The 11,104-nt window shown below is 40.6% G+C and overlaps 1 protein-coding gene across 1 annotated transcript in view; it reads right to left on the bottom strand.

Moving 5' to 3' along the window:
- Positions 1 to 10,886, bottom strand: part of Kel (Kell metallo-endopeptidase (Kell blood group)) — a 17,501-nt gene extending 6,615 nt beyond the window's left edge. The window contains exons 1-10 of the mRNA XM_021165250.1: positions 10,718 to 10,886; positions 10,321 to 10,431; positions 9,918 to 10,059; positions 9,457 to 9,633; positions 8,896 to 9,020; positions 8,443 to 8,589; positions 5,653 to 5,715; positions 5,377 to 5,565; positions 4,793 to 4,941; positions 3,790 to 3,919 (exon numbers count right to left, since the gene is read on the bottom strand). Coding sequence (XP_021020909.1) covers positions 3,790 to 3,919; positions 4,793 to 4,941; positions 5,377 to 5,565; positions 5,653 to 5,715; positions 8,443 to 8,589; positions 8,896 to 9,020; positions 9,457 to 9,633; positions 9,918 to 10,059; positions 10,321 to 10,431; positions 10,718 to 10,720 — 1,236 coding nt within the window. The 5' untranslated portion in view covers positions 10,721 to 10,886. The remainder of the gene's footprint in view (positions 1 to 3,789; positions 3,920 to 4,792; positions 4,942 to 5,376; positions 5,566 to 5,652; positions 5,716 to 8,442; positions 8,590 to 8,895; positions 9,021 to 9,456; positions 9,634 to 9,917; positions 10,060 to 10,320; positions 10,432 to 10,717) is intronic.
- Positions 10,887 to 11,104: the final 218 nt, after the last annotated feature.

Consider the following 11,104-nt stretch of genomic DNA (forward strand, 5'->3'; position numbering starts at 1 on the left):
CTTTTGTTCTAACATTACCCAGCACACATAGCTTCCCCCCCCTCTCTCTCTCTCTCTCTCTCTCTCTCTCCTGAACTATAAATAGTCAAAACATGGACACTTGTGTATTTGGTCCACTGGTACATAATGGGTGTCATAGGAACATGTTTGTATAGTTGGCACACAACAAATGTTATCACGTACTCCACATGCAGTGAGTGATGGCACACACCTGCAATGCTAGCAGCTGAAGGGCAGAGGCAGGAGAATTAGAAGTTCTAAGTTATAATGGTGAGGCTCTGCCTCAAAAAATTTTGAAAAAACATAAAAATATCACATAAATGAATACATAAATCTAGCTAAATCCTGTAACCTGACCTAATACTTTTCTACCAAGATCTTGACAGTTTTGTTGATTAAGAGCTTTTGTGTAAAATTGCAGATAACTTAGAATCCGAGAAAAAAGGTAACTGAAAAGACTTTTTTAAACAAAATTTTCAGTTGTCTAAATTGTGTTGTAGGGCTGAATAATAAATAGTTCTCATTGTACAGAGATAAATGTGAAATCTTGCTTCCATTGTCCCAATTCCAGTTTCATGAGTTTCATAATAAAAATAGGCATTTCCATTGATCATGTTCTCAAAATTAACCAACAAAAAAGGGTCAGATTTGACACTTCTTGATTTTTCAAAATAAGAATATACATTAGAATTCCCCAGAGAAATCAGAAGGCTAATAAACATTGTATGGACCTAAAAAAAAAAAAATCAAGTCTAGAGTCTGGTACTGCCATTGACTCCTCACTACCTCTTATCTACAAGGCAGGAAATTCCACGGCTCATGTTCTTGAAACACACTCTTTTAAAACATAAATCAGATAATTTCTATAAATTTCCTGTTTCATGAAAAGAAAGGCAAGTATCTTTACAATGACTTGCCAGACCTCCTTTCCTCTGAGTTTTACTTCAGAGCTATCCTACTTGCTTATTCAGTTCTAGACCACCTTGGATATACTTCAGCCGTAGCACTGGGCCTTACATGCAGAACCCCATTATTTTTCTCTGCCAGAGTTATGAGGACGATCACACGTGCTACACCAATTTTTACCTAGTCTCTTTCATGCATTGTTCTTGTGAAATAAGGCCAGGCAATATCTTCCTTGATCTAAATATTGCTTCAGTTTTATCTGTTACTAAGGGTTCCTACTGATATTCAACCCTCTCTGATCACCCTGTTTTAGGAGCCATCAAGGCTATCTATTGTCTTAATTGTATTCTTTAGTAGCACAGCTCTGTCTTTTATGTACTAAGACCGTCAAGTATTAGCAGCATAAACTATGTGGAACCTAAAGCCAAATATACTCAACTATCTTGTCCTTTATAAAAGAGTTTGCTAGCCCAAAGCTGTAGCACTCATATATTTCTCAGTCTGGCCTGGTGTGTTAAGATATAGGTTCATGGGGCTAGAGCGATGGTTCAGCAGTTAAGAGCACTGCTGGTGCTCTTCCAGAGGGCTTGGATTTGAGTCCTAGCACCCACAAGACTGTAACCCATAACTGTAACTCCAGTTCCAGAGGGCCTGATAGCTTCCCATAGATATACCATACATGCAGGCAAAATGCCAATGGACAGGAAGGAAAATTAAATAAATAATTAAAAAAAAGATATAGGTTCATGAGCCAAACAGATTTATTTTGGATCCTGATTCTTCACTTAAGAGCAATGACTTGTTAGGGGAGGTTGTCATTCTTTTACCTGTTTCTGAACATGGGACCTAAAACCTTGCGCATTTCTGGGAGGATTAAATAATATGTTTAGTGAGTGGGATACATGGATGACTGATTAACTTTAAGCCTTATTAGATGGTGTAACATTATTGCTCTGTGTCACTTTTTGTTAATTCAGAAAGGTGACACAGGTTTTCCAAGGCCATACTTTATTTTCATAATTCTATATCCCAGTAAAAAGGATGGTGATTACAGGCTTTGTAAGCCTTTCACATTCTTTAAGCATGAGTCTCTGTTTTGACATGTTTATACCTTCTAAGACATGACCTCATGCCACAGTCTTGGTATTTACAGGAAGCTAGTTTTATTTTTTCCAGGAAGTTTGCAGCTGGGGTTTTGCTCTGCTTCATCTGATCAAGAGATAGGTTGCATAGTAGCTTCTTATGAATCTACCCCTCACTGAGTGACCATCCTAGTGGATAATGGTCTAAAATACAATGAAAAACCACACTGACCTTGAAGCCAGACAGTCAGAGAAGATCCCTGCTCTAACTTATTACTATAGTCAGGTTCCTGAAGACTCATATATTTGTTAATCCATCTCTACAATAAACATAAAATGAGCTTGATGTGGTAGAGCACACGTTTCTTCTCTGTTGGGAGACAGAGGCAGGCAGATCTCTGTGACTTCTAAGCCAACATCATCTATATGGTGACCTCCAATGCAGCCACAGCTACATAGTGAGACTATCTCTAAAAAACTCAAAGGATAAATAAATAAAAAAAAACATATAATGATATTATGCTAGATCATACAAATTTGAGATTTAGGTCAATAAATGAAATTATCTAGGCCTTTATATACCATAAATAATCAATGTCTATATGTCAGCCTCAACAAAAAAAATCCTTTACAAATTTGAGGAGGGGGAAATTAATTAGTGCACATGTAGAGTTCAGAAGACCACCTCAGGTGCCAAACTTCGTTTTCCACTATACTTGAGTTGAGACTGGATTTCTTTGATTTGCCATTGTATATACCAGGCTATTGGGACCCTGAATGTCCAGGGGCTCTCTTGTCTCCACTCCATCTTGTAGTAGAACCACTGGGACTACAGATAATACTATTGCAATTCACTTCAAGCTAGGGACTCAAACTCAAGCCCTCTCCCCTGAGTGGCAAGCACTTTAGTCACTAAGCCATCTTCCCAGAACTGAACAGAGATTTTAAGATACCTTTTAAAGTAGAGAAATTATCCATAGATTAATAAGAGCAAAGGTTATTTTCTTTCAAGGCAGACCATAAAGGAAGGTCTTCACTGAGGTAAGGATGTGCCTAATGCTCTAGACGTTTCCACTTGGATTTGAAAAGGTCTGACACAGGATGCCAAGGAACTCTGACTGAAGATCTTTATCGGATAATGCATCTGTCCGGTTAACTGCTTCTACACACTTCTTATATACCCTACTCAGATATATGAAGAGCTGACCAACCATATCCATTTGTAACTAAACAATTTCATAGGATCAGGAATGAACTCTGTGATGCACATTTAAATACTGCCAAATACTGTTCTTTATAATAAATCTTTTTTTTTTAATTTTTCTTAAAACACTGTGTTTTATTTTCATGTTTCATCAGAAGTGGGGAAATCTTTTAAAGTAGGGAAAAACCCAAGAATTTTTTAAAAACAAAATCTGTATCAATTTTCCATTTTCTTAATGTGCCTTCCATTTACCCAGTCACCATTTTCCTATTAGATCAGTACAAGCCTCTGGGACCTGTAGATTTCTTCACAATAAATCTTAAGCTTTAGGGCCAGGTCTTCAAACCATAGAATCCAGGAAAACAGAACATTGCTTAAGAGTAATGGTAAAGGAAGGGTTCTTTCTAAATTTTAGTTTTATGCCAGAACTCTAATGTTCAGTCAAAGGCCACAGAAGTAGCCAGTTAGTATCTTGATTCTAAAGATATACTCTGACTTCCTATCTTGTGTACATCCACGGTGTGGGACCTCTCCTCCTATGCCTTTTTACCTCAATAATTATCCCAATAGAGAAAATACATCGCCTTCTCTCCTCACCAGGGGTGGTCGTTCTTTCAGCTTCCGTAGTTTCTGGATCAGTTCTCTGCGTGCCTCCTGGAATTTAGTGTCCAGTGCTGGTGAAAGCGTATCCACCAGCCCCAAGATCATGTAGCTCTGTATACTCTCCCTGTAGATACAAAATTCCCAACCCAAAGCTAAAACTCCTAAACATGATCATATGAATAATCCCTTCAACAAACTACTGTGGTATACTTGTACATAGCCCCTTCTCCTCTGTATTTATACAAAGAGTAACTGCTATATAAGCAAAACCATCAAGAATAAAGTCTTATTTGATTTGGCTTTGGGAGTGACAGAGGAATGGTGGAAAGAAGCTCTCTTCTGAAGTTACTGGGAGAGGACTTGATTTATCTGTTTTCACACCCAGGAAACCTCAGCTTATCTAAAGGCAGATTTTTAAGTATAACAAACCTGAGTTTTCGGATTCCCTTCATTCTGCTGATATCTACATCTGTCTATCTCTGTCTATCTCTGTCTATCTCTATCTCTATCTCTATCTCTATCTCTATCTCTATCTCTATCTCTATCTCTATCTCTAGCTCTCTAGCTCTAGCTCTAGCTCTCTAGCTCTAGCTCTCTAGCTCTAGCTCTAGCTCTAGCTCTAGCTTTAGCTCTAGCTCTTTGCCTCCCTATAAAGGATTTCTAGACAGTGGTGACACTAGGGTGCTATAGAGACTTACTTTCATACCCTTCAGAGTTGGGCTTTTCTGCATTTTAAATAGTGCACAAACTCTGTAAAGGATGATGGTACATTCCTGGTAGACACCTCATCTATCTCAACCTTATATCCTTGATGTGTCACATGGTCATCACATCCCAAAGCCTTACATAATTCTTGATTTTTATGTTTTCTTCTGTGCCACCCACCCTATCTTTCTGTGTCTCTCCATGTCACAGGTGCCTGCCTCCCACTCACGGTGTCCCTGATACCTCATTCTCATCCCATCCCCAATATCTGTCCAACTCCACCTGGTCAAACCTGTGATTCAGCAGCCCTTCTTCTACAAGTTGTGACATGTTTCTCAAGTAGTCTAGGTCATGGACCACGAGGGTTTGGGAGGAATTCAGTGACATCGGTGTGAATATTGCTTGTAAACAGGATAACCAGTCGATGGCTGGGGCCATTTCCTTAGAGAAAAGACACAAAGCTAAAGAGGAGGACAACAAAAGGAACAGGAAGGAGAGGGAATAGGATATGCTAGAGGAAGGATTGGAGACTAGAGTTAAGGACAAACTGAATTGAAGGGAAGGGGGCAACAAGATGGCAGTGGTTACAGGTACTTGTCACCAGGCCTGACTACCTGACTTCAGTTTCCTAGACTATATGGTAGAAGGCAAAAATCCAAATCCCACAAATTCTTCTCTGGCTTTCATCTTCACACCTAGTCACATTCCTGCCTAAAGTCCCACAGAAAGAATAAATGAATAAGTAAACAAACAAACAAACAAATAATTGCATTTGAAAAGTAAAGGAATTAACACAGTAGAAGAAAGAAGATTTAAAAAGAGAAAAGTTTGAGAGACCATCAAGCACAGAGTCCTCAGGCCCTCAGTTTTTGGCACCTGAAGTTCATCAATAGTAACCACGTGAAAGAGCTTGTCCTGTGCCTGCTGCTGCTGCTGTGGCCTCAGAAACTGGAACAGCCGGGAGGTAAAGACGATGGACCAGGAGGCATGTTGTTGTGCTTCCTGTGGGTTACTCCCCAGTAATGTTCCCAGCCTGTTCAGGTATGTCACATATTCCCGTAGGATCTAGAGGAGGGGAATCTTAGTCACAAAAACTAGAAGGCTTTCACTTGGAGGGCAAGGGGACAAGGTGCATGTTGTGTGGCATCTTACCTGAGCATAGACCTTCTGTTCCTGCTCTTGCTGGAGAAGAATGTCAAACTCCGGCTGGTCTATCTGGACACAAGAGAGACTGGAGAGAAGTGGGCACATAGAGGGTAGAGAGAATAGGCATGGGAAGGTAGGGGAGGTACCATGGAAGGTGGGAAGATGAGAATAAAGAGATGAGAGAGAAGATACCATACTAAGAAAGACAGTGACTGGTAAAAGTCTATGCATTCAAATGTTGACCTTTTCAACAACAGAAGAATACAGATTTGTTTAGAAGATTATTTTGTGCCAGTATAGATCTAGAGTCAAGGGTGTGAGATACCCATGTCAGGTATACTAATTAAAACATATTCAAACTCAGTAACAAAATGTGTTTTTAATACATGTTTGTAAAACACAATTAATACAGAGATTTCATCATGAATAAAACATCAAACTTTGCTTATCATGCTTTTATTTTTTACAATAAATTCTGCAATGTTTCGTGCTTGTGGCATGGTTCTGCAGTAGAGTAGTTGCCTAATAGGATGAGGCCTGAGAGCCAATCCCTAGCACCAAATTTCACAATGTATTTTAACCTATTTTAAAATTGTAATTATTTTTTAGAGACCCACAGTAGTTTTGTTTCATTTCGAGAAACCAGTATATCTTTAGAATTACAAATAAATGCAAATTTGATAGTTTGTTCACTATAGACTTTGCATTAATTTATATTTTAAAATTATTCATATTTAAATACATTTATACTGATACTACGTGTAGAGGACCTGTTAAACTTTGCACCCTAAGCAAGTGCCCGTACCCTAATTTACATTTGATTCTTTGTTTTCAAGTTTTGCTTTCTCTCGTTTGATTTTGATATTCTACTCCTATTCCAATATCCCAATCCCACTGGCCTCTATACTTTTCTTACATCTTGAAAAAAAGTCTTTCAATTACACTGAACTCCACTAATAATCTCTGTGCATTCTTACATTGTGTGTGTGTGTGTGTCTAGCTGTAAGTTTTCAATGGCTCTACTCTGTCTATGAGGGAATCTCTGAAATCCTTCGTTCCTTTCTCCTATCCCTCCTCCCCTTTTCTTTGTAATGCCACCCATGCTGGTCCATCTTCTTTCTCTGTAATTCCTCGTACTCTTCGGTTCCTCCTGCTTCAGCATCTCATGGGCTCCTCTGCATTCCACTCTGTAGCTAAGCTTACTCTAAGAGCCTAGCTACTTACTCTAAGGCAGACTGGAGCTAACTAAGTGACTCAGTGTTTCCTCCATCTCCTTTATTTATTTTTAACTACAGAAACCTTGGAAAGTCTCTGGGACCATCAACAATGTGTTTAAACTGACCATATTCTCACGCTCGGCTCATTTTCCATTTGCTATTATGAATCAAATTCAAGTATGTTAACTTAGATTAAATATGTTAACAGCTGCTTCAAGTTGCCTCCAAAGCTGATTCTACTTGAGCTCTACATAGATCCATGGTAATATCTGAAAGGCTTTAGTAGCTCCTCTCTTTTTCTATATGTTAATATTTATCAACTCTTCTTGATTTTCTGGGCCAATAATCACCAAGCCCAGTCTCATATTTTCCTTCCCACTTTTCTTTCCATTCAAATTCCAGGCCAGCTTCCCACTGATCATGTGCCGAGGCCGCAACATTCCAAGTATTCTCCTTAACTCAGAATTTCCCTGTAACCCCTTTATGGTGTCTTTTAGTTTCATTTTGTCACCTGTATAATTAGCCATGTCCCAAAGCTCCATTGATGTCTTCCTATCTAACTTTGTCCTTAACCACTTTAGATTTTAGTTAATCCTACCAAACCCTAATAGTTAAATTTATGAATGCACATGTTAAAGCCGAATCTTAGAATACCACATACTGACGGCCATGTCTTCTGGATTAATTATTCTGTACAAAGCTGTGGAATTCAGATACAACTATAGAACACTCCAGTGTTTACCACAGGAGTGATGGCTCCTTTCTTTCTTCCTTCCTTCCTTCCTTTCTTTCTTTCTTTCTTTCTTTCTTTCTTTCTTTCTTTCTTTCTTTCTTTCTAAACTCATCCAACACCTCGTAGTGGTCACTAGCTGTTGAGAACTCTAGTCTGTTGAGGGCACAGACTTTCTGATTACTTAATGCTGAGAGAATCTAATGGATGACAGAGAGACTTCGAGCAAATTGTATCTAGCATGTCAGGGAAGACTTACTGGAAGAAACTTCCAGGGCAAACACATAGGAGCCTTCTAGGATTGTTACAGGCAAGAAAGAACAATGAGCAAAGAGAAGACGAATATTTTTGACACTACATGTGAGTAAGAAGAAAACTGAGTATAAAGGACAGACAGAATGGAACAAGAAATAAGGATAGAGGTCAGATAACAAACTTAAAATTCTTTGCTAAGGAATAGGGGCCATATCTTGATGACTGAGTGATCCATTAAAATGATAGGCTCTTAGCTATCAAGTTTAGAAAGGTGCTTTAAGGAAAATAAAGAGAAAATAAGACAAGAGGCATTTTGGAGATAGGATGAATGAAGAGGTCCAGAAGAAATCCGTATATGCAATAAAGAAAGCTGAAAACTTTTACTTCACCCTTCAAAGTGCTGGCTCTGCTCGAGCTTTTCCCCTACCTGGTGGCCCTGATCACTGTAATACCAATTTTCCCTTAAGGAAGGGCTGCTCCCTACATTGTACATGTATCTTATCTCCCAGTCTGAGATCTCTTTTGTTAGTAGTGATAGATAGACTAGAGTTCCAGACTCAGGTGCAACTGTGGTTTTGCCCGTTTATCCCTCACCTGGATGATTGGTGTATGTGGAGGGGATGGATGAGGTCGTAGATAGGCTCGGAAGAATGGAAAGTGGCCATACTGACTCATCAGAAGCCTCAGATTTTGGTTGAAGTCCAAGGAAGTCCAGTTGCCAGTGATGTTCCAGCCTCCAAGCTTCGAAGAAGAGAGACAAACCTGAACCTAGGGATCCATGAGATCAATACCCAAATGTGTGCATCTTTCCCTTCTTCTTATCCATAAGCTCCTTTTTTTTTTTTTTTTTTCTGAGCACCTTGCTGCTTCTAGCATGTCTCCTTTCTCTAAGTCTTGATTCTTCAGAGTAGTTTCATTTATATCTCCCTCACAGAACGTGGAATCTCTAAGAAAGAACCCTATATTCTATAAAATCATGGCAGCCCTCAGCATGCATTCATTGTTCATATGAATTACTTAGAAAGTTAACACCCCAATTTTCCTCACCTCTTCAATAATCTGTATGAGTGGACCAGACCCTGAAGCTTCAATGGCATCTGTATCCATGCAGGAGTTATAAAATTGGAAGGCTTTCTCCTCTTCAGATCCTAGGTGCCAGGACCCTGGGGCCTCTAGAAAGGAATCACAGGAGAATGCAATGAGTGGATACTGTTACAGGGACAAACAGGAGATGGCCACCTCATGGGGATGTTGAGAAAACTTTCCCATAGGGAAGTAGAAGAGGATCAAGCTCAAATAAATAAGGGGAGCTCCCAGTTTTTATGGGTTCAACTTGACAGCAGGATAGATGAGCAAAGAGAAGGAGTGGAGACAAAAAGACAATGAAGACCAACAATGAAAACACAGGAAGGGAAGCAAGAAAGAAAAAGGGTGGAAAAAAAGAAAAAGATTCAGATTAAGTAAGATGTGAATAAAGCAGAATGGGTAGGAGTGGAAGGCAAGAGCAAGAAGGAGGTTTTCTAGATTTGTGCAGAATTTAGAACTATCAAGATCACATGAGATTCAGTTGTGTACTTTCTCAGAGACTCTGCCAATATGTGTCCTCACCCAACAGTCTCCACAGTCGGCTCTTGTTCTCTTCTGTAAGTGCTTGGAAAGAGTCACTGGTCCCATTGGCTTTTTCACAGGCAAAGCTGAAAAAGTCAGTGCAGGGGGCTACGCTTCTGTTTCCAGAGGCCAGGTAATGGTCCAGGAGCTCTATACACACAGGTGTCTCACATGGACCTGTGAAAGAAAAGCTCAGAGCTAGGTAAGAAGAACAAAGTGAACAAGGGCTCCCCCCAGGGGCTGGCAAAGGACTTTTAGTGAGGTGCATAGGAGGGACAGACTTTAGGAAGGACATGGTATGACTTGTTGCCTGCTGTGTGTTGGATTCAGAGAGAAAGCAGTCTAGATCCCCAGGGACCATGAAGATAGGGGCAAGTTTGGCATGGGGCAGGAGTATTAGGGGTATGGACCAAGGCATATGACAGAGGGCTGCCTGGGTCAGGGGTGTTCCATGATCTTACAAGGACCACAGTTCCGGAAGATGTAAAACCAAAGCATAGAAGAACCAAGGAGCAGGCCACAGAGCAGGACAGCTAGCAGCACCCATCTGGCTCTTGTCAACTGTCTGCTCCATTCAGTTGGAAGCCTCTCTTCTGGAGAACTCTAGTCAGGGAACCAAGAGGGGGAAAAGAAAAACATCACAAAGAAGTTTGGGAGGATAGAGAGGACAAGATTATAAGGAGAAGGGGGTAAAGGGGCTAGTGTTATTGTTCCTTTGTATAGAGGTAATTCTGCTTATTCTCCTTAAAAGCCAGCCTTTCTTAGATCTTTAGTGCAGATAGCATTCATTTGATAAAAGGATCAAACAGGATTTGCAGGACTTTAGAAAAAGAAGATATCAATGTGATGGCAGAGGCCACTTACCTCCTGGCTCCAGGGAGGTCCCATTCTGCTGCTCTGGCTCTGTCCCCTCAGCTTTCCCCCTTTTGTCCTTCTCCTCCTGAAGTGACTAGAGGAAGGAGGAGGACAAAGAATCTGGTTCCAAAAGGAAGGATATATTAAAAACAGAATTGTCATGCCACTCTGGCCCTCCCCCTCCCCACATTTTCATCTTAAGGCCATTCCCCAAATGAAGCACTTCTTGGCTGTTCCAGTTTCCCCACCTTCCCTCATTAACTGCCTTGCTTTCCCCTTCTATTCTGGAGGCTTCATACTCCCTCCTCTCTAGCACTTGTTGGGGAGACACAATATTTGCACATAGCCACCCTAACCCCCAACTAGGCTCTGGCTCCAGAAGGGGGTGCTTCTCAAGAACACTTGCCATCTGTCTCTGCTCCTCTCTGGCTCCCAGAATCCTCTCTGGTTCTTTTTCAGCTGCTGTATCTAAAGCATTCAGAAAATGACCTCCCTTTTGCCCCTAGTCCCAGTGGCCCTGGATAAGGGGCAACTCTTCCACTCTCACTGTCCCCAAATGTGTACTGTTGGCCTCTGGGTGGAGCCTGCTTATCAGTGAGGGAACACTCAGGCCTCTCCTCCTCTTTTATCTTAGTTTTTCAGGGGAGAGAGGGAGGAGCTCACTCAACAAGCAATCTTGCCCTTCGTCTGCTCCTTGTGTTTGGCTCTGTAACTTTGTTCATAATGTCTCCTTATTTCTTGAATATCCTTTTCTCCTCTCCTCTCTTTTTTGATTGAAATCTCCCAGATTCTT

The sequence above is a fragment of the Mus caroli genome, chromosome 6, assembly GCF_900094665.2.
Source record: "Mus caroli chromosome 6, CAROLI_EIJ_v1.1, whole genome shotgun sequence".
Lineage (NCBI taxonomy): Eukaryota > Metazoa > Chordata > Mammalia > Rodentia > Muridae > Mus > Mus caroli.